General features: G+C 40.7%; 2 protein-coding genes across 4 annotated transcripts in view; one reads left to right on the forward strand and one right to left on the reverse strand.

The window, feature by feature from the left end:
- The window catches only part of tle2a (TLE family member 2, transcriptional corepressor a), a 56915-nt gene extending 45665 nt beyond the window's left edge, over positions 1 to 11250 (forward strand). Inside the window, exons 10-20 of the mRNA XM_084723081.1 lie at positions 99 to 143; positions 1737 to 1898; positions 2387 to 2510; positions 4488 to 4684; positions 5317 to 5396; positions 6106 to 6355; positions 6688 to 6935; positions 8319 to 8466; positions 8611 to 8761; positions 9001 to 9077; positions 10057 to 11250. Coding sequence (XP_084579207.1) covers positions 99 to 143; positions 1737 to 1898; positions 2387 to 2510; positions 4488 to 4684; positions 5317 to 5396; positions 6106 to 6355; positions 6688 to 6935; positions 8319 to 8466; positions 8611 to 8761; positions 9001 to 9077; positions 10057 to 10164 — 1590 coding nt within the window. The 3' untranslated portion in view covers positions 10165 to 11250. The remainder of the gene's footprint in view (positions 1 to 98; positions 144 to 1736; positions 1899 to 2386; positions 2511 to 4487; positions 4685 to 5316; positions 5397 to 6105; positions 6356 to 6687; positions 6936 to 8318; positions 8467 to 8610; positions 8762 to 9000; positions 9078 to 10056) is intronic.
- A 6862-nt stretch (positions 11251 to 18112) lies between these two features.
- The window catches only part of tle2b (TLE family member 2, transcriptional corepressor b), a 136824-nt gene continuing 130993 nt past the window's right edge, over positions 18113 to 23943 (reverse strand). For all 3 annotated transcript variants that reach the window (XM_084723083.1, XM_084723084.1, XM_084723082.1), the window contains exon 20: positions 18113 to 19639. In XM_084723083.1, the coding sequence (XP_084579209.1) occupies positions 19532 to 19639 (108 nt within the window). In that variant the 3' untranslated portion in view covers positions 18113 to 19531. The remainder of the gene's footprint in view (positions 19640 to 23943) is intronic.

Here is a 23943-nt window from a genome sequence, read left to right on the forward strand (position 1 = left end):
TCCTGTTTGTGTGTTGTATATTTCTACATGTAATCTACATACATCAGACAGTAGAGTAGGAATATCTAATCTCACTGTGTCTCTCTCATGTCTCACAGGGCAGCGATGCGGATAAGAGCGATGATAATTTGGTGGTGGATGAGGTTAGTAGGCGGCCGCCGGCCTCTGTTGGCCTCTCTTCACCGCTTTCATCTGCATACATCATGTAAACACACCCAGCAGGACCATCTGAATAATGATAATAACAATAATAATCCCCCAATCCACCTCTGCTTGCCCTTCTTCACAACACCCACCATAAAACACATGTGCATACACATGCTATCTATACCTTTATGTGCTATTCTGCAGGTATGACTGGTTTATTGGTTTTATGAATGAGTGCATCGTTGTAAAATTTGGGAAAATAGGTTTGTTTTAAATGCAGATTACAGAAGTAAAAACTAATCAGCATGACATGCATTTTTCCTAGAAAAGAAAAGAACTGCAATTGTCCTTTTGTGCACAAGATTATAGTAACTGAGGCTGTACCCGGCTCCTGAAAGTCTTCTTTGCACTGTTAGATGGGTCTTATTCAGAAGGAAGTGCCAGGAAGTGATTTTATGTTTATTGCAGTTAATGTGGAAACAGTGAAAGGACAGTAGTTGGCAGTTAAAGGACAGGTTTGCAGGTTTTTTTTTTTTTTGGTTTTTTTTTCAAACAATTGTCAAGTTAATTTTATTTATATAGCACCAAATCATAACAGCAGTTATCTCAGGTCACTACTCCTTACAATATTATTAACATATACACAACAGTTCCTACTAAGATCAAGAACTGTTAAGAAAGAAGTTCTTTTAACAGGTAAAAACCTTGAGCAGAATCAGGCTTGAGTGTGGACGGCCATCCACTGCCCATGCAAACACTGAACAGAGTGGCCATTAATGTGCTTCCAGTGTAAGTGATGGGGGAAAAAATCCACACTCTTTGTCCGATGTAAAAATGCACAGAAAGCCAATATGAGCATCTTCCAAAGTTAGTTTGTTTTTAATATGAAACTATTTTTTTGTTGTGACAGATAGATTGTAAGAAAACAGGGATTTCAATCATAATTTAATCCAGTTTTCTAGATTAAAGCTGTGTAGGGTTTTCCCAAAAAATAATGCATAAACTCATACAAAAATAATCCTCTCTATCATCACCCACAGTTCCGATGTGTGTGGCAATGCTTGCATCCATAGATACACTGCCCTCCACCAATACCTTCTTTTTTCATTATTTTGCTGCACTCAGGACACTTTACTAACCCAAAACAGCATTATTTGACATTCTGGGAATGAGACTTTCTGGTGTAAAATGAAGATCAACTGACAAATGCTACTTATTCTAACTTAAATTTTAATTATATTTAATAGTGTTTCCATATTAGTGGTAATAATTCCTCCTATATCTATATTTAAAAAGCTGAATCCTCATTAATGTCAGGTGAACATTTAGCACAGAGCAATGACTGTGGGTTTTGTCCTACATTGAAAGCACACTAGAAAGTGGTTCCTTATAATGGTCAGGATAAACATATGGGTTGAAAATTTGTGGAACTATCCTTTACAGTCAGTGTAGCTGGGCAGGCTAAGAAAAAAAAACGGTCACGGATCTCTGAGGCCTTCAGCACAAAAACACTGAAGGATTAATGAATAAATCTTCAATACTTCTGATTAGTGTCCTCTGTAATAAAGTTTGTGTGTTTTTGAATTCAGGACCCGTCATCCCCCCGCAGCGTGCAGTCCTACTCGTCCAGGGAGAACGGCCTTGACAAGATGCCCCCGTCCCGTAAGGAGGGCCCCCCGCAGGCCAGCCCCACCTCCCTGGCCTCCTCCAGCAGCGCCGCCTCCCCATCTCGTGGCAAAGAGCCCCCACAGGTAGATGGACAGACACACAAGTGGATTCATGTGGACCACACAAAGTCATAAAAAGACAAATATTTGAATGGTTTTTGCAGACATCTATGCAGAGTATATTTCAGTATAGGACCTCAGTGTTTCCATGCTGTCAGCACACACTGTATTCTGCTGTTTTGTTCAGGTCAATAGTTCGTCTCTGAGTTATTATGCTGTATATTCAACATCCCACACATTCAGCCTGAGCTGCTGACATCCCTCAGTGCTCCTCAGGTCCCATCTGCCCTCAGTCATCCTTACTGTCATTCTCTTTTTGTTTGTATGCTTTTCTTTGCCATTCTTCTTCTGCTTCTTCTTATTCCTCTTCCCTGGCTGCCTCTGTCCTTCACCATTAAATACTTTTTCTGTCTATTTATCTAAGTCCTAAGGCAGCGTGTTTATTCCACTTTTCCCTCTAGGTTTGTTTTCTTTTTCCGTCTTGATTTTCTAACACTTCTCTGCTCCCCTAGAGGGAGAAGTCCAGTACTCCGGGTATGAAGCCAGGGACCCCCATGTCTCAAGAGTCCAACACTCCAGGACCCAGTGGACCACCGCAGTTCAGACCTGTCCCCGGCAAGCCTGGTGTTGACCTCGGTAAGAGGAACATCCCCTGAGTTTGCTTTTATTCCCCAAAGATCACATCGTTGTGCGCTTATTGCTAAAAGGGAGCACTGAACCTTGGAAAGCCTGAAGTTCATGTGAAGAAACATTGTCATGCTGCTCATGATACCAAACGACAAATGTCTCCATCCCTCCTCTCAGGGACTCAAAGGCCCAATCTCAATGTCTTCCCTAAAGCCATAAGCCCTGAACCCTTATGGACTTTGCTGGTGTCACCTGGTTGTGTTTGAGTGTGAGAGGCTGTAAGGGAACAAAATGGTATAAAGAGGAATGGGACAGCGCAAAGTGACACCAATGCATATGAAGAACATAAAATGAAGGGAAGAGGTAGACGTGCATACAAATAAAATATTCATTCATATTCAGTCAGAGGTTTCAGGGAAAAATGTTTCATTGTGTTTCAAAGGCTTACTACTTTTGTTGTTGTTTAAGACGGGGTTTGTGCGGGTGCTGGAAATCCTAGAAAGCACTTGAATCTTAATGTAACATTTTCATGGTTTTTAAAGTGCTTGAAAATGTACTTCCATTACTTTCGTGATGACTTGCTATCTGATTCATTAGTTTGCTTTTTAGGTTTTAAAAAAAGGTTATATAGGATGTCAAGTCTACATCTACTATTGACAGGTGACATCTTTTGAAACATGAAACTTTGTTGTGCTTTCTTTCTTCTTTGTTGCTCTTCTGTAGAATTCTATCACGAAACATGATTTTTGTTGTTCATATCACTTTGAGTATATTTATATAAATATGTAATTCACCACAGCTGTAAGGTGCTGGAAAAACTGGAAAATGCTCCTTGAAAATTCTTAAAAAGTGCTTCTATTTGGTTTTGGAAAATGTGTTAGAGCTCCGTAAATAAATGAGTGATTTAAGTAGAGAACTCAGTTCAAGGAGAAAAGGTGTTTGGAAAAAAATGTGAAAATTTGTGAATAAAAGATCTTACATATATAATAATTAAATGAATCAGATATTCGTGAGTGCCATCATGTACAAACCATTTTTCAAAAATGGTTCTTGGGTTCCCTGGTTACCCCTTTGTTTAATATCACAGTGCTATAAACTGTGGGTAACTCTCACAGGCAGAAGTCTGCAGAAATGTGGACTTGCGAAAAGTTTGCATGAAGGGCTCAAAAAGTCTGCGATCCATCGTGGACTTCACAATTTGACTGTGGGACAGCTCTTGGCTTTCTTGAACTTGCCGGGAACACACGCAAAATCTATGAGTCTGTGAGGATGGACCCTGGGATTCAGCCAAACTTTCACTGCACACAGGATCATCATATGAGTTTGTCTGTACTCACTTTGTTATATATAGTGATTCTATCAACATCGGCTGCGGTAGTTGGTATGGGTGTCAGCCAGCTCCACACCACCCACCACCATCTGGACTTAATAAGCAGCTGTGGGCAAAAATATTCAGCGCCCCTCACTTTTTAAATGGAAAGATTAGGAGAGGTGATGGACTGTGACTGTGAGCTGCTTCATAATGAGGCTCCATCTATTTCACTGTATCTCTTTCTCTCTTTTTTTTCCTCACATCACCTGTTATTCCCCCGCTCTGCTTTCACACACACAGAATTATGCATGCATACGCTCGTAGATGCAGCTACATGCATAGAAAGAGGATATGAGGACGTGTATGTGAGCGCACACACAGAAATGCTCACATATGCATAGTGTGTCGCTGCAGGGAGGCGTGGTGGCCAGCAGGGGTCAGTAGTGGTCCAGAGCTGCAGTTAGTGATGTCCTGCCTTTTATATGGCAGGCAGCAGCTTGTTCACAGCCTGTCAGTCACAACTGTCTCACACACTGAACAGCTCTGCAGAGGGAGTCACCTTAATGAAATGTGGAGCTCATTCTGCTCTCCACTAAAATAAAAGATAAAACTCTGAATGAATGACGTATACTGCCTCATTCTCAACAAATCAACCCTCTTGTCTTTTCTACCAGCTCTGGGTCTCAGAAATCCTCTGGCCGTGCAAGGAGCATACCCTCCAGGGGCCTTCGGCCTGCCCCCTCCAGGGGTGAACGGGGACCTGCCCGGGGCGGCGGGCTACGGCGCTGGCCTCCACTTGGTCTCGCCCCAGATGAACGGAGCTGCAGCTGCAGCAGCAGCAGCTGCCGCAGGCTACGGACGTTCCCCTGTGGTGAGCCAGCTGCTCAGCAGATAATCTGTCTTTCCAGTGTCACTGTCATACGTAATACCTCAGCATATAACCCTGTCAGAGAGGGCAGGGAGAGGGATATATATATATGTGTGTGTGTGTGTGTGTGTGTGTGCGTGTGTGTGTCAATGTACACACGTACACACACACACACACACAATACATGGGGTATGGTTTAGAGAGAGAGCAGCCGCTTTGTTAATCGTTAACAATCTATGACCTTGGTTCTTGACAAGTCTGAATGATGTTATTTCATTCAGATCTTTTATCTGATATTGACTTTTTTTTTAGAAATTCTGAAGGAGAGAAGAGAATACAGTTAGATAAAGTTAATCAATAAGAAATTCTAGATATAAATAGGCCAAGGAAGGAAAAATTTCTTGACATAATGTCTTTTTTTTTTTTTTAACTAATTAGATTTTGGTGGTTGAAGGTCAAGGTCACTGTGACCTCATGTCTGTATCATTCTCATGAATGTGATATTTCCAGAATACATGGAGGGAATTTCTTCAGGCACATAGTCTTGGCCATAACTCCTCGCTGCTCGATGCTGATGAAAGTTGGAGGCATACAACAGTTTTTTTCTTATGTTAGGGTATGTCCTTCTCTTGCAGGTGGGCTATGAGTCTCCACACCCGCATATGAGGGTCCCCGGGCTGCCTGCCAGCCTGCAGTCAGCCGCCTCTGGAAAACCGTGAGTTTCCTCTCTCTTGCATGTTATCACTCAAATCTTCACCTGTTCACTGTTAATCTCACTCAGGCCCTACTCAAATTTCAATTACAAGATCAGAGGAAAAGACGAACTTGGAAAGATGTTGTATGTGAAAAAACAGGAGGAAAATATTTAAATAACTGTTTGGAGCCTCTACAACTTTGAAGAATCGTGCTTTGGTGCAATCTGTGTTCATGCATCAAGAACTTTAAAGTATTCATCCTTAAAACACCAGAAAAATGTGTTTAAAACAATTGAACAGAGTTTTGTGATGAGACTGCCATTTCCATCTCCACTTTACTTTGTTATTTGGAGTTTGCAGATGAATGTCAAATTTAGAGGAAGTGACGTCAGCGAACAGCTTCAACAGACTCAAGTAGTTAAACTGGATCAGTATTTTTTTGGAAATACAGAAATCTCAAGTTGAAGTAGAGGATGTAGGTTGAGGGAAAAATGCTCTGTAACTTCTTAGCAGTCTTAAACGATGCTTTAAGTTAGACACGTTTGTTCTTACTCTTCCCTGTTGAATAGTTTAACACAGTCCTCTTTTAGAAACAAAGACCAAATATTAAAATGTTTGCCCTCACTCCTCGCCCGCTAACGTGCTCCATCCAGATTGAGTGTTTCTGCTGCAGACTTTAATCTCACTTATTCATCCATTTCTGTTCTTGTGTCTCCATCTCCTCTCCAGCGCCTACTCCTTCCACGTGAGCGCAGATGGTCAGATGCAGCCGGTGCCCTTTCCACCTGATGCCCTGCTGGGCCCGGGAATCCCACGCCACGCCCGTCAGATACACACCCTGAACCATGGAGAGGTGGTGTGCGCCGTCACCATCAGCACCTCGACGCGCCACGTCTACACTGGAGGAAAGGGCTGCGTCAAAGTGTGGGACATCAGCCAGCCAGGAAGCAAGAGCCCCATGGCCCAGCTGGACTGTCTGGTGAGACACGAGGGAGGATAGAAGGACACTTAGACGGATGTTTGTGGACTTGTATTTAAAGTTTGTTGTCCATCTTGTGTCTAATAATAACGCTTTACAACCAAAAGTGATGCTCTTGTTTTTCTGCACATAAAAACACACTTTGGATGATGAATCGCCTTTGTGTTGTTGTCCTAAAGCCAAATCCTCCAGCGTCTGTCTTTATTTATTGCTGTGATACTGCTGCAACAGCATGCTTAACTTTGCATCGTTGTATCCCCTTGTCATCAATTACAGAACACTACAACAGATATTACTGGATATAAATGTTCATATATATTGTGTCCAAACAGAACAGGGATAACTACATCCGCTCCTGTAAGCTGCTCTCGGATGGGCGGACCTTGATCGTCGGCGGGGAGGCCAGCACGCTGTCCATCTGGGATTTGGCCACGCCCACTCCTCGCATCAAGGCGGAGCTGACGTCGTCCGCTCCCGCCTGCTACGCTCTGGCCATCTCCCCTGACAACAAGGTCTGCTTCTCCTGCTGCAGCGACGGCAACATCGTTGTCTGGGACCTTCACAACCAGACACTGGTCAGGTAAGTGGAGAGAGAGAAGACGCGGCGTCATCTTGACTAGTTGTAGTTGATGGATTTGCGAAGAATAGAAATCGGTCTTCGGCTCACCAAACAAAAAAACAACAACAGTTAGTAAAACAAACACATGGGGAATGTCACATTACACATTAAATATTAATCATCAAACATTAAAAGCGGTTCGTTTCATGTCTGCGGCTTAAATCTCAGCAGTCACTTTGCAGAGAGAGAGAGACAGGTTCTGTTCAAGTAACAAGAAAGGAGGAGAGGAGAGAGTGATGAAAAAGGAGACGTTATGGAGTGGGAAATGAGAAGAGAGAGAGACGACCGCACAGAGAGACAGAGGAAATAGAGCAATTTCTGAAATTGCACTATCTACACTGTCAATCATAAAGTAGAGATAGGGAAAAGCAAACATTGTAGATCGGCAACCAAAGCATGGAGGATGAACACAGTGTAGGGGAGGAGGACTTTAGTGTTTGAGTACAAACTGTTCGTGTTTTTACCAAGGAGAAAGATGCAGCTTGTTTCAAAAAGTCAGTTTTTAATGTTTATAAATCAGTGGTTTTCAAACTTTTATGCCCAAGGCACACCAAAGGCCAGGACAAAACGTCACGGCACACCTGTGTTCCCATCTGTGCAAAATACCCTCTATAACACTCTTATCACTCTGTAAACATTTGTTTTTATTTACTGGTGCCAAATAAAATTTGACAACTTTATTACTCTCGAAAAATATATTCTCAAAATAATTCATAGATTCATTTTAAACTTTGCAAAATCGCGTCAAAGCAGCAGCAAACCCATTTCAACAAGACGGGTCATAAAATTATTGCCTCTGATTGGCTAACCTTAGCCTTAACCAACAGAGGAAACTAGTAACGGCCAATCATCGGCAGAGTTCCTGGAGTATGGGTGGGAAACAAATAAGGCACCAATCAGGGCCTTTGATGTGTCGCAGTCTAATAATTCTCTACATCAATCAACTGTAAATGGTGAAAATTGGAATTCACTTTGATTGTTTCATGTAATCTTTTTTCAAAAATATTTTTAGCTTAAAGTTTTTTATTTACCCTTTCATCTTTAATTCTGAAGCACTTTGTGACGTCTGTTCTCGACAGGTGCTATATAAATAAACCTTTTTACTTACTGCTTATGAATGCTAAACAGGGAGCTATATAATGATTAAATAATAACTCTGTGTTTATTAGTCACTGTAATTTTAATTTCATTTATTTCACTGGACTGTTTTGTGGTGGAACTAACTTTATGAAAAAGTAGTGAAGACATGTTTTAGTGCAGTGGATCGTTTTCAGCATGTTAAGTGTTTTGGAATGATCAGAGATCAGAGAGGAGGTTGAGCTCTTGTGCGTCTCCTCCCTGCAGGCAGTTCCAGGGCCACACAGACGGAGCGAGCTGCATCGACATCTCCAACGACGGCACCAAACTGTGGACGGGAGGGCTGGACAACACCGTCCGCTGCTGGGACCTCCGAGAGGGACGCCAGCTCCAGCAACACGACTTCACCTCGCAGGTAAAAATACACACACAATACTAACACAAATCAAACTCACTAGAGTCCAAACTAACAGGATGGTGATGATTGTTAACGGTTTCACCCTCTCACATCCCTGTTTCTTTCTCTCCCTCTCCCTCCACACGTCACCTCCGTCTCCAGATCTTCTCTCTGGGCTACTGTCCGACAGGCGAGTGGCTGGCTGTGGGAATGGAGAGCAGTAATGTGGAAGTTTTGCACGTCTCCAAACCTGACAAGTACCAGCTGCACCTCCACGAGAGCTGCGTTCTTTCTCTCAAGTTCGCCTACTGTGGTACATACGAGCACACACACACACACACACACACACACACACACACACACACACACACACACACACACACGGACCAGGGAAGCAGAACAAATCTCTTGCTTCTCTCATTATTCAGGAACAGTTTCTTCCTTTTCACCTCTCCCGTTCTTTACAAAAGCAGCGCCTTCTCTCAGGCTTCTCCATATCTCACCTCCCCGGAGGCTTTATCTGTTGATGGCTGTGTGTGTTTCGTCCTGTAGGTAAATGGTTCGTGAGCACAGGCAAAGATAACCTCCTGAATGCGTGGCGGACGCCTTATGGATCCAGCATATTCCAGGTAGGCCATAAAATGCTCAGTTTCATGCACATTATTCCGCCAAAACAGTTTCGTTTAGAAAATAACTATAAAAAATTGTGATGTGATGGGAAATTGTGATTTCTGACTTGGAAACAAGTCAGTCATTTTCTACCTTTCATCGTCTTGTTTAAATCCTAAAGGGTTATTTTGGGGTAAAAATATATCAGTTTTGACTTGAATACGGTGCCAGCATAAACACTTTGTGGTTGTTTAGGGCAACAACTGTTGTAGAGCCACACGATCAGTGTTATTATTTGTGTTGCTCACTCCTAGTGGGCTATTTAAGTGTAATTCAGACTTCCAGAACACAGAGAGAGCGAGAGAAGGAGACAGTTCTCATTTGGATGGACGTGACAAAAGGAACCGTGCAAATATGGACCAAAATCTTGACATGATATAAACTGCCTTTATTATGAAACCTAGTTTTACTTTACAGTTCTGTTTTCCGTTTTTACACTGCAGATTAGAGTCTCTGTTAACAGTGACAAACTGCTAAATCCGTGTTCTATACCTCGCTGCCCTGACATGACCAATGACCAAGTGATTTTGCCCCAAACTTATGAAATGTTAGGCCTTCTCCTCACACTTTGTACAGTGTTGAATTGACTTGCTTGCTTTAATAACTCACTGTGTGGCCATGGCAACGCAGGTTAGGTCACAAGCACATAGCAAGAAATCGAACTTGTTTTAGTGAAAAACATATCAGCTAAAATGATTATTACATTTATTCCACTCTAGCCAGTTTGCCAGGTTAAAATTATTGTGGTTATATTCAGTTGAATTCATTCAACATCAAAACACAACTTTAATGTTGCAAGAAGACATTATTGTTTTGTTTTTTTTTTATCTCCGCTTGAATAACAGCCAACATGAGAATTTCTGTGTCCATATTTGTACAAAAACATGAGTCATTGACTGTATGTAGCTAATATGTCTTCCTGTCTGTCTCTGTGTCCAGTCTAAGGAGTCTTCGTCGGTTCTCAGCTGTGATATCTCCCCCGACGACCAGTTCATTGTCACCGGCTCCGGGGACAAGAAGGCCACAGTTTATGAAGTCATCTACTGAACTCTGATTGGCTGAAGAAAAAAATGCTAATAATCAGGGGGCGGGGCCAAGGCTCCCTCCTGCACCAATGACTGTACAGAGCGTCGGTGGCATGGAAAACAAGAGACACTCAACTCCTACTTTGTTGTTTTGTTTACGTTTGTGAAAGAAATGAAAGAGAAAGAGAAGCAAGGGGGCACAAAGTCACATCTCTGGAAAAAAAAACAAACAAACTTTGAACTTTGTTTTTAATGCTCTGAGAACGCTGGTTAGTCTATAGCTGCGCAATTGTGGATTCCTCCAAAGAACTTTTGTTTTTGTTCCTTTTTTCCCTTTTTTTAACAAAATAAAACCTCTGTAGTGAACAAGAAATTAGCAAAAAAAACTTATTTTTTTAGCCTTTGAATTTTTCGCAAATAGTTGGACCGTATCGAGTGGAAAAAGACAGAGACGTGGGACTGCGGAAGTGTGGGAAGGTTTCTTGGGTGGGGGCTGGAAACTCTAAATGGAAAAATACAGTTCAGATTCTGTGCTGCGTAAAGAGTCCCAGCCTGGGTCAGCTTGGCCCGGTTTGGCGTGGTCCGGTCCAGCTCAGTCCGCAGCACGTGGCTGCTCCTCGGGGTAGCAGATGCGTGGCAGATGGCAGGATGGTGTGCTGTGAAGTTCCAGCTATTTTCTTTCTCCTGGTTAAGTTTCAGCAGCAACATGATTGTATCATCTCCAGTACATACATGACAGAACAGAACAGGGCTCGGTTTTCTCTGAAGTGTCTTTGTTCCTTTTTATTTCATGTTTTTTTTTTTCTTTATAAAAGAACAAAGCCAGACTTATTGTGGAGATGTTTTTGGGGGAACCAGCCTGGAGCTCAAAACCACAACCCAGAGGACAGAAAACTGAAGTCAGTTCGAACAGCTCATAAAAGGTATTCTCCGCGTTTCGGAGATGTGGCCTCTGCTGCTTCATTGTCATCATCAACGTTAAATGTTTTTTTTTTCTATTGTATTTGTTAGGGCACATATAGGCAGACAGGTATTTTCACAACTGCATCATGAACTTTCAACCTTGCTATATATGGACATGTAAATAAAGTTCTCTAAAGGCAAACAAGGATGTCATCTGTGACTTGGATTTGCTTTAAAGGAACAGTTCTCCCCCACATCAAAAATACATATTTTACCTCTTACATGTAGTGCTATTTATCCATCTAGGTCAGAGGTTTTCAGAGTCTGAAACGGGCCTCTCCAGGGGGACTGAGAGCAGTTTCAGCAGAGGGTTGAATGGAAATGGAAAATATTAATAATAATAATAATATATTCTATTACATTCAATATTCTTTTTATTATCATTAGTTATCAAATGAAGAAAACAGCCTATAATTTAAAGAAATAAATCAGAGATACAGTATTGGAGAATTTCATTGTTTTTCCCACTTTCAAAGAGTCAGAAACCAATAAATACCCTTGGACTGACCTTTTTTTTATGTACTTGGTTTAGTAAGTTCAAACAGTAATCTCGGAGGCTGATTAGAGAGCGTGTTTTGCAGGTGCGCACTGCAATGCCTTTTTGATGAAGCAATTGTTAAAAAAAAAACAAAAAAAAAAACTTTACTGTATTTTTTCATTATTGCAAGGCAACCACTGAATCAGCTGTAAATAAACTCAGATCAGTGCTTTTTTTAATTTTGTTTAGCCATAACCAGATAACTTCCTACTTCTGCAAGGCGCATTGCAGCACGCAAAACGCTAACTGCCAATAGAAAACCACTAGAAAGAGATGTGCTCACTGCCAAAACTGCACTCACGTGATTGGGGCCTTGGGCCATATCGGCTCAATTGCTGAGTGTCTATGGAATCAAATAACATGATCATGATCCCATAAACATCCAGGAACTGAGCAAAACTAAGCTAGTAAAATAAGGGGAGGTGTTTTTTCCAAGTTATACCAGTTGTGGAAGTTGACCATTGAAAATAAAAATTGTCAGTTTTGTGGAGGAACTACTTTTGTACTGGATTGCTTTCCAGTTTTACAAATGTAATTTTTTTTTTTGGTAATTTGAGCACTGCGAGCGGCATGCCATCGATTTCCATTATATATCAAGAGAAGGCAGACATCTCCACAGCTGATATCTCAAAAAATCTGCAACTCACACAAAAACTATTTAGATGGATAAATAGTAGTAGGAGTAAAATATGTGCTTTAAATTTTGGGGTAAATTATCCCTTGAAGAAAACTGATGAGAATTTGGGCCAGTTTTTTTGTATTGTGTGTTGTTGTTGTTTTTTTTTTTTGTCGTTCATGAGCATCTTCTTTCCCAGAAAACCAGATTGCAACGTCTCGATGCAGGTGTGATGGTGTGAAGGGCAGAATTAAGGTAAATCTGGTGTGTGTGTGTGTGTGTGTGTGTGTGTGTTGCCAGCTGTCAATCACTATTTCCCAAATCAGATTTTTTGCCAGGTTTAACTTGGATGTTATAAAACTGTAACAACAAAAAAAAAAAAAAAAAAAAAAAAAAAAAAAGAAGCATTTGTTGAATGTTTGTTTAAACCAAAACTGCCAGAAATGTGTGCGCTCACTATGAGGTGCCAGGAAGCGTCTTCGAAATATTTTGATTTAAAAAAAAAAAAAAAATGAAGGATGTGAATGGTGACTCCGCTGTGATGGAAACATTTCTCTCCCACTGAGGAAACATAACAGCTCAAAGCTTCTCCTGTAGTCGACGTCTGCGTCCTCACACACATGAGAAGGTGTCTTGTGATTCAAACCCTCAGCATGAGCAAGTTAGGATTCACAGCTCCTCTGTGACTGAGCTCTCAGTAAATAATGCAGCCGCACAGTTGTGTTTTTGTGCTGAGCTGGCTCGTAGTGCGGCGAGACAAAGGTGACGTGCAGTACAGTAGACTGAGGAATGGATTATTACAGCAATAATACCCAGGAGGCAGTTCTTCAGTGATTATGTGTGTAGTGGTGACTGTCCTGCCAAGACAAAAAGCTGTAACTGTGAGAGAAGTAAACATGATGAACAAATGAAAGTGAGGCTTTTCTCTCCCGCCCAGACTAAAGGATTACTGGCATACAGCTGGATAATAAATCATTTAGTATCATTTAATTTCTTTTAGCGAAAGATTGAAACTATGGTTTTGACCTTCTTAAAAAGCACAATACTGCTGTTAATAACCATGATCACAGCACTGAACAGCCTCAAGGCTATTATTGCTTTTATACAGTTTCCAACTAGTGTGAACAGCAAACTAAAGAATAAAGAAAGAAAAGGCTGCTTTGGTCACGTCGCTCCCAGATGAAGTAATTTTAGTCTCTGATTAAAGCAAAGTAATCTTTTCCCACCAATGTTGCAGCAGGATCGCCTCGTTGGGACTTATTTATCACGTAAGATGCTCCAAAATTTCGATGGAGCAGGTTTCAGAAATATGCAATGAATGAGAATCTCAGCTGCCAATTAAACAACGCGGCCTTTGAAGATTTTTGGCGTGTCTGTTTTTATTTTAAATCCAGGCCCACCATGTCAGCATCTCTTTAAAATTCGACACATATGGAGATGCATGTAAATGAGCTCCAGTATCGCTACTTTATTTGATGTATGCAAAGCTAGAGGAGACCTCCAACACTGGTCACTCTGCAGGAATCTAAATCCAATGTTTAAAGGGGCAGTTCACCCTAAAATTATAAGTATCAATTTTGGTTCTTAATGATTCCTGATTCCGATTCTGTCATTGTCCTGCATTCTTGAATGTGTAACATGCTAATCATCATTGATAGATGTTACCAGTGCAAATACTGAGCTGAGCTGATGTTGGCTAGATATCTGTAACAAAAGTGGTCCCTGATCTGGTTTCTTGAATATTTTGGCTACTTTACTGTAACAATAAAGGAGCATCCTGTCTTCATAAAGCATTTTCTTGCATAGCGTTTGCTAAATTGAATCGATTGTTACAAGACTCACACTATTTGTGAGATTCACCTGCTTGTCAAGCAACTTAGCAATGGCTGAGTAGGTTAGCTGAGAATAATGTTAATTGAAACTGGCGCAAGTGAAATTTGTATAGGAACCGATACCGATACCAAATTGAAAGTACAATTTCTTAATTGGTTCTCAATGTCCAACCCTACTTGGCTTGTGAGGCTGAAAGTGTCCCAAAATGTTTCATGTAGGAATTACTGTCTCTTCTGAACTACACAGCCAGCGTCTTCATCATGCTGAAAAGAGGGTGCATCTATTCATGGACAAAAGGCTTCTGCTTGTGACAGAGCAGAATATAAGCATTAGTGGGGTTCTCCTCAGCTGAGCTGCAACCTCTCGTCCATGACTTGAGGCACACTTTCTTCTGAGTGGTGATACGTTTGGTTGTGTATTTCAGGAGAAATAAAATACAAACCCCAGTACCAAAAAGGTTGGGTCACTGTGTAAAATGTGAATAAAAACAATGCAATGATTTGCACAAACTTTTTGATCTGTATTCAACTGAATGCAGTACAAAGACAAGATATTTAATGTTCATACTGATCAACTTTAGTAAATATACACTCAGTATCATTATTTAACATTACTCAGTTAGCGTTTGACAACTGAGGATACTAATGGTTTAAGTTCTGAAAGCAAATTTCTTTCTCGTTCTCGTTTGATATACCACTGAAGTTGCTCAAAAGTCTGGGCCTCCATTGTTGTATTTTGCGTTTCATGATGCACCACAGATTTTCAATGCAGTCTCGTACTCTACTACAAAGCAAAGCTGTTATAACTTGTGCAGAATGTGTCTTGGCATTGTTTTGCTAAAAAATGAGCAGGGACATCTCTGTAGAAGACATCTGGATGGCAGCATATGTTGCTCCAAAACCTGTATGTACCTGCCAGCACTGACGGTGCCTTCACAGATATTGACCGTAGAGATGTCTGCCTTCTCCACTATTTCTACCATAGAAAAAAAAACGTTATTACTGTATAGGAATAGTTATTAAACTGCTCACAGTAAGCAGTCTGTGGATTATCTTGCGTAACCAGGACATGATTTCAGGAAAGGGACATTGCTGTCAAGTTTTTCAAATGTAATTCTTGGTGTTTTGAGTCGCATGTGTCAAGCGCCAATTAGTTTCATGACATTCAAGAGAAGGCAAACACCACAACGATCTAGATGGTTAAATAGCACTACAGGCAAGAGGATACAATTTTGATTGGGGGTTGAACCTGTCCCTTTAATGATTTTCGCTCTGGTGATGATTGTTTTTGCACAACACTGACAATACAATTTGCCTTTTTGTGACTGTAATGTGATGCACAGAGTTCTGGGTGTGTAAAAATATTCTGTTATACTGGTGAAAGTTTAACTGCTGAGAGCTCTTGTAAATTCAGTTTGTGCAGGTTAATGAAAAGTTTGACATTTTTCCGACTGTGCAGAAGGTTTATTTTCTCACTGGGAGTCGACAGAGGGGTGTTGAGGAAGAATTATGGATGAAAGGCTGATTTTTCAACTGGACAAAAGCGGTTCTGAGAATAATTTATTTCTCTTTGGTTACTTGCCTTTTTTTCTTTCCGCATTTAAATCTCAGGAAAGTAAAAAAGATGGACTCAGCAGACACCTGAAAGGATGAACACAAGTTTGGTTTATTTTTCACACATAGTATTTCTTTTACAGCACATGGGAAACGCATCAGGAGGGAAGAAGACACGGTGCATTTAAAAAAGAAAAGGTCCTTGGCTTTTTAAAAGAGAAACCAAACATGGGCTTGTAAAACGGAAATAAAAAGTTTTTATAGTGTTGGAACAGAGAAAGCACAGGCAGGAGGGGATGGGGGAGAGACATTACTGACAGTTAAAGAAGAGTATCAAATACAATGTCCCAAATATTTACGCTATACCACCAAATGCATAGCCATTATACAGCATCATTCTGAGTAGTATACAAGCTTGTGTATGAGAATATCATTTAGGTCTGCCTGTGGCTGACAGGCAGGAAGGGAAAGAGGCAGGCAAAGGCATTAAACTGTACAGTTGATCTCTGACTCCTCACTGCTACAGTAGCCATTGTAGAAGTCCCTCGTGATTCTTCTATCCTGCACTAGCGCTGCAGCGAGAAATATGGACAAATGTTGCTAAAAGTTTGTACAATTGGAACTTAATTGCATACTGTAATGTAAAATTCATCCCTGCGTGAGACTGGTCACTGCACCGACTGGATAACATCAGATTTGTCTTGTTAAATCAGCTGGAGTGGAGCTTTAGTGCAACAAGCATGCAGTAAAAAAAAGTGGGACCTCTTCGATGGCTAAATCTGTATCGTCATGTTGCAGCCGCCGCCTGCTGTACACTGACCACAGACTCAACAGAAACATAGTTAGGTTGTACAATAAGGACTGAAAACAGACTATTTTGAAGCACATTTACTACCACGTTTGGAAAAAAGGGGGGAATAAAACAAAAACAACAAACAGAAGACAGAGGATCTTTTCTCCCAAACGGAGGATCTTATTTTTTTTTTTTTTCTTTAGATGGGACTGCTGATGTTGTACACCTTCTGCCTGTCACCGTCACCAAGGATAAAAATACACAGATTTTCAAAAAAATGGTTAAAAGAACAAAATGTTTCCCCCGCCTGTGTTCCACTTGATTTTTCTATGTCTCAACCATGTGTGAGTGCATCCCTCTCTGTTTGCTCCCCGAACCCAAAACGCAGTCATAGGCAAACCCCCATTACATAAACATATCATTACATAAGACGAGCAATCATCACTATTCATAAAAAATACTGAAATAAATGAGTAAGAAAAGAAAAGCTTGAAATGTGCCTTTTTAGTCTACACATTGGTGACGCATGTTCTATAGAAGCAGAGAGCTCTGATATACAGTTTGCCTGCCAATTTGGAATATGATACAATGAGGATTGAAAAGTAAGAATCTGGTTTAACGGAGTTCAATATTTTGGGAAATACGCTTATTCACGTTCTAGCTGAGAAACAGAAGAGAAGATTGATACCATTCTCACATCTGTACAGTACATACAAGGCTATGGCCAGATGCCGCTTAGCTTAGCTTAGCATAAAATACTGGAAACAGGGGAAACAGCTAGCCTGGCTCTATCCAAAAGTAACAAAATCCAAATTTTTATTCATATAAATTAACAACAAATTATATCTCTTAAAAAACAGAATCTAAACCATAGTTGACATTTAAAAAAAATATATTTACACTGTGTTTACAGAGTTTATGAGTGTCACTATTTCTGGTCATGCAAAAGAGCCAATAAAAACAATAAAATCATTGAAATTGTCCTACTGACATTTAATTAATGAGAACTGTGTCACAGACTCACAATAGCAGCAGAGACAGCTAGTGGTCATGTGGACAGACCGCTGCATAATATTGTCAACATGATGAAACTATTCATAAAATCAGTCTAACATTTGATCGTGTGCTCATTTATCACTGACTAATGTATGTAATCTTGCAACCGTGAGAAAAGTGGTTATATGACCTGAAACAAGCCACAATTTGAGCATAGCATGCATATGTCATAGATGCACTCCAGTAGGATGGGAAATGGCAAAATTTGAAAAAACTCAATTTCACAAAAACAAAATTTTTATGTTCGTTTGCAATGTCCTTTTTTTTTTTTTTTTTTTTTTTTTTTTAGCAAAAGTGAATGATCTTAACAGGACATGGAGTTGTTTCTGCTGTTATTAATATAGCTGACATGAAAGATTACAACTTGCCTATTAAAAAAAAAATCCTTAAGACCTCCATTTTCTCTGATGATGGCCAAGGCAACTGGTTTTGTTGCTTCTTCTTTTACTTCTGATGAAACTACAGTTTGCGTTGCCCAGTTTATTCACTCCAAACTTGTTGATGTAAATGTGCATAATTCACCTAATTCACATTTTCTTTTTCCCCTTTTCTGCAATTTCAAAAAATTTGCTTCAAATTTGCTTAACAGTTAGATGGAAACAGGCCTCTGTTGTCTTTGTGCTAAGCTAGGTTACTGCTACTGGCATAGCTTCATACTTAGCCCACAGACATGAGAGTCATAGCGATCTTGTCACCTAAATCTAGATAAGATAGCGAATAAGCGTATTTCCCAAAATGCTAAATTTTTCCTTTCAGGTGTTTAGCATCTCAAATAATGGCAATCAATAGCTTACTGAACAAGATTTAACCAGAGCACTTTGAACACAAGCACATCAGCAGGCAGGCAGAGATGCAGATAATGACTCTGATGAACATGTAATCTCATCTGCTTTGCAAATGAAAACAGCAACTAGTTGCATAAAATTTGAAAGGATTCGGATTAGTCGCTGCTTAGTTGGCTGCTGATGACGGCGTAATCGGGTGGTGTTAATTTGCCCTCTTGTCTGCCTTACAGTGAAGTTGGCGTGCTGCTACTTCATCTAGCTGACAGTGCCTTTAATGAGAGTGAGTGCAGCGCCCGGTGTCAGGAGAACAATCCAGAGGAATTAGAGGGAACAGCTCCGGCTGATGTTCTCTGTTTGTGTCTGTGGGCCCTGGGAGAATCCCATTGACTCGGCTGCTCATTAGACGCTGCCTTTGTCAGACCAAAATAAAATAGATATTAAGCAGTGAGACGGGGAGGGCTGCGATGAATGTTTAATTGGGTGCTCTGTGTGTTGTGCGTGTGCGTGCGTGTTTCTGTCTTCCTACGATTACCTCAAGGGGGTGTATCCGAGTGTGTGTAAGTGTGTTTGTGAGCAGGTCTGTGTTTCATGTCAGTGTATGTGGATATCTGAAGCGGCCCCCTCCATCTCGGAGCGTCATCGTTCCCCAGCTCCTGACACCTCTCGCTGGGGAGAGCACGCTGCGGCGTCAGCCTCATTAAGGCTTCCACTGTCTGGCTAATGAATCGATTGTGTGGTATCAGTGCTCCTGGCTGGCGCTCCCACAGTGCCGCTCCGCGCCTCCTCTGGGGGCCTCCCTTCCACTGAGCTCTTAATCAGGAAACAGCCCTAATTACCCTGCCTCCCTCCTCCTCCTCCTCTTCCTCCCTGTCATTTCTCTTCCTTCTCGCTTTCCCTGCTCCTTCTTGTCTTTCCCCGACTTTATCTTTATGCTCCACCGCCCTTTTTCCTTTGTCCTTCTTATCTTGCTGCTTCCCTCTCTGCCTCTGCTATCATTGCCTCATCCTTGGGCTAAAAGTGGAAGAGGGGGAGGAAGGAGGGAAGGGGCATTTGGGAGTAGCTTATATCACAGCAAAAAGAGGGAGAGGGGGTGATGTATTAGGGGTGAGGGTCAGGAGGAGATGAGGGTGCTGCTGTTGCTGATGTAATGAGGATCAGGAGCGGTTGGCAGGGCAACCATCCTCCAAAAAAGGAAAAAAAAAAAACACCCCAAAAATCTCCGTCCTGTCTCTTCCCATCTCGTCCCGGCCCCTCAGTACACCACCTCGTACACCGTGGCCTTCTTGTCCCCGGAGCCCGTCACTATGTACTTGTCGTCTGGGGAGACATCGCAGCTCAGCACAGACGAGGACTCCTTGGACTGAGAGAGACACAAACCCAGGAGGGAGAAAGAGATGTGGTGATAGATGGATGGAGACAGATGGAGAGACATAAACACAAAGAGAAAGATGTTAGAAAAGATATGACTCATCACTTAATACTCAATCATACAAGACATATTTGCATTTCAAAACAGTCGGCAATTATTTCCAAACAGACGACTCCACAGCTCCAGGATGCTGACTCATTCGTCTGCTTCAATGTGAGACACGCTGCTCCTCTCCTTCTCTTTTTTCCTTTCTCTCTGTCTCTCTGGAGAGATGCAGCCTCATTAACTGCAGGTTTAAGCGTCACCAGCAGCAGCAGCAGCGGCGGCGGCGGCGGCGGCGGCAGCACGAGTCAGATGGTCTGCATGAACTGGCAAAATGCACAATCCCCTTTTTTCTCTCCTCCTCTGTGTCTGAAAGCCAGACCTGGGCACCTGGCTTTAGATGATCTAAAGCTCCCTCTGCTCCCCCTCCTCTTCCTCTCCCTCCCACTGCTCCATCATCATTTATCTTCCTTCTTTCTTTTCTTCCCAGACCCTCCTCCTCCTCCTCCTCCTCCATCCTTTTAGGCTCCCCTTTCACTCTCATGCCGATCCCTCCTCCTCTCTAAACTCTCCTCTCCTCCCCTCCCTCCCCTCTCCTCCCTCCTTGCTACAGGCACAGCAGGGCTGTCAATCATCAAGCCACTGGTGAGAGGCCATTGCACACAGGATCCTTCACACTATACCAAGAAGGGGGGGCAATGACAAGCCAAAAGATGAGTTTGGAAGAGCCAGAGAAGGAGATACAAAAACAAAGGTACACAGAGGAAAACTTGTCCTGATACTAAAGTCACTTAACATCCTCTAAAACTGTGTTTCCCAAACTTACGGCCACGACACAAAAATGAGTCGCAGGCCTGTTTTTATTAATCACCAATTGGCAGGCTAAAACGTGTAACAATGCTCTGAATTCATTTTCCTAATTAAAAAAGAAGAAGAGCATTCCTTCTTATTACATTGGTCTGTTCAGCTCAGATGTTGTGTGCAGGGCTGCTTGAAAATGAACAAATTGGACAGATGTCTCCAAGCAAAGCATTCTCAGCAAAGGGGCAAATCAAAAGAATTTTTCCTGCGCAAACAAGAAACTTTCAAAAGACAGTGTTTTGACAGCGGAAAAGTGAGTCAATCATGTGCTTGTCTGTGAAGCATTTGAATCTGCTGTTTCATGTGTTTGTTAGTTGGTGACCAGTGTGTTGCTAGCTAACATTACTTGCTCCAATTGCAAACGTAATCTTGCTAACTACGACTGATACTTGTTAGGGACATTCTGTCCCCAGCTTGAGCATGTGTTTGGGCACCAGGAAACACCAAATTTCTCTTTTGAGTCTTGAGCTAACAAAGTTTGGGAACTTGCTCTAGAGGTTAAATACCCGTCTCCACCTTGATAAAAGTGAACTGTGTAAACATCAGGGACGACAATGGAAATATGTTCTGTCCAAGTACAACTGTACAACTGGATACCAAGAGAACACAAGCTGTAATCTGCAAGTAGAGCTTCTCTTCCTCACCAAATGTAATCTTAAGAAAACAACACTTGCACAATACATTTTGAGAGAAATTATCAAGAACCCTTTTTTGGCTTCAAAATATAATATGCAACTGCATACCATAACTGAAAAGAAAACTATGATTTTCTGTCTATCTACATACAGTATATCTATAGGATTTTACTATTCCATAAGACTACAATGAATATTACTAATATTTTACACATAACATTATAACATTAATTATTTTTCAGTGCTCTTAACATTGAGAGATTGGTCAAATAGTCTATGTATGTTTAGTCATGCATGCACACTATTCACATTCAAGTGAATAGTGTGCCACAACTAAACACACAACAAAACATAACAGCCACCTCAATGATCACTGTAGAAACAAATGTAGCAGGTATGAAAGAAATAAGCAATGTCTAAGATATTGTTAGTATGTATTGTTATAATTAGAGTATTATTGTTTTTTCCAAGTGGATAAAACCAACATAAGCCTATTTAAAGGTTGTTGTGGGTTAGCACAGACCAGACCAAGTGCCCTTCAGTTTTTTCTCATTTGCACACTATTTTTAACTGATTAATTGTTTGGTCTGTAGCACCCAATAATGTAATAATTTACTGAAAATGTAATAATGCCTGAAAATGTAATAAAATTTGCACTTAACTCAATCGAAAATGTAATAAAACTCAATAATGCAATAACTTGACTAATAATGTAATAAAATATTCTGACTGATATTGTAATAACATTTTTACCGATAATGTAATACCTTATTACATTATTGGAGATTTATTACATTTTCAGGTGGGTCATTTAAAAAAAAAAAATAATGTAAAACTTGACAGATAATGTAATATAGAGTTCTGCATTTTGTGTTTTGAAAATCCAAGACTGTTATATAGCCTACACAGGATTTGAAACAACAGAATGACTGAATTGCAGACCTATACCATATAGCTATATGCACATGCAGATACTCAGGGACATCCTGGTCCTGCGACTGTGTGATGGACTTACCTCCTTTGGTGACCAGAATTCTGGTATAGTTTTTGAGCAGCACTGGAAACCCCAGGTAAGTTCCCTAAACGTACCTCTTCACTTCAGTTTTCCAACATATCATTACCTCATGAAAACAAGTCAGTGACACTTCATTTGTAAAGATATAACATAAGCATTCCTAACACCCACATCACATTACGTGACACCTGACATAAATATAGGCCTCACTCATTAATGGTCTCATGAATGGTCTCACTTTTAATCAGTAAGATGTCAAGTGACAAAGTGGTCAGTCATAAAGTATATTATGAGATTTACCTGTAGGCTTTAAATAAAGATTAAATTATCTTGAAAACTGAGCAGGCAATACTATATTAAGTGTAAAGTCAACAGGTGATTGCACAGGACAAACAATTCTAGAAATAGTCTAGTAACATACGAAGGTGAACAGATTTCTTAAGTGCCCTGCTCATAGTATAAAATTCAAAATTCTTCTTTCAGGCAATCTCCATTTATTAACAAACACGTTAATGATGTAAACAACAGTGAATATAATAGCCTATAACATATAACATATAACCAATCCTGAAACAGTCATTTAACAGGGTGTTTCCATCAAAGGACCCAAGAAAAGATGAAAGTGCAGCTTCACAAAAAAAAAAAAAAAACTGACCAGAGACGGAGAAAGAGACGGACGAAACATTCCAACAGTCAAACATTCCAGCATCTTAACAGCTTCAGTGGGTTGCCATTGCCTGACTACAGAGAGTATCTGACATAAGAAGCCACAGCACAAATGATAGACTGGAGCAAGACCCATATTAATAGTCCTTTTGTGAACATTTAGTGTCCTTCTGTGTTTATTTTGTGTCCCTCTCTGGTCATTTTATTTCCGTTTTTGCTGCTTTTGTGTCCTTCTGGTCATATAGTTTTAATGATGTATAATAACCATGTATGTGATTTCAGGCTTGACTGTATGTATGTATGTATATATGTATGTATGAATGATTTCAGGCTTGACTGTATGTATGTATGTATGTATGATTTCAGGCTTGACTGTATGTATGTATGTATGTATGTATGTATGTATGTATGTACGATTTCAGGCTCGACTGTATGTATGTATGTATGTATGTATGTACGATTTCAGGCTCGACTGTATGTATGTATGTATGTATGTATGTATGTACGATTTCAGGCTCGACTGTATGTATGTATGTATGTATGTACGATTTCAGGCTCGACTGTATGTATGTATGTATGTACGATTTCAGGCTCGAATGTATGTATGTATGTATGTATGTATGTACGATTTCAGGCTCGACTGTATGTATGTATGTATGTATGTATGTACGATTTCAGGCTCGACTGTATGTATGTATGTATGTATGTATGTATGTATGTACGATTTCAGGGTCGACTGTATGTATGTATGTACGATTTCAGGCTCGACTGTATGTATGTATGTATGTATGTATGTTTGTACGATTTCTGGCTCGACTGTATGTATGTATGTATGTATGTATGTATGTACGATTTCAGGCTCGACTGTATGTATGTATGTATGTATGTACGATTTCAGGCTCGACTGTATGTATGTATGTATGTATGTATGTATGTACGATTTCAGGCTCGACTGTATGTATGTATGTATGTATGTATGTACGATTTCAGGCTCGACTGTATGTATGTATGTATGTATGTATGTACGATTTCAGGCTCGACTGTATGTATGTATGTATGTATGTATGTACGATTTC

The sequence above is a fragment of the Lutjanus erythropterus genome, chromosome 7 (assembly GCF_056507025.1).
Source record: "Lutjanus erythropterus isolate fLutEry1 chromosome 7, fLutEry1.hap2, whole genome shotgun sequence".
Lineage (NCBI taxonomy): Eukaryota > Metazoa > Chordata > Actinopteri > Lutjaniformes > Lutjanidae > Lutjanus > Lutjanus erythropterus.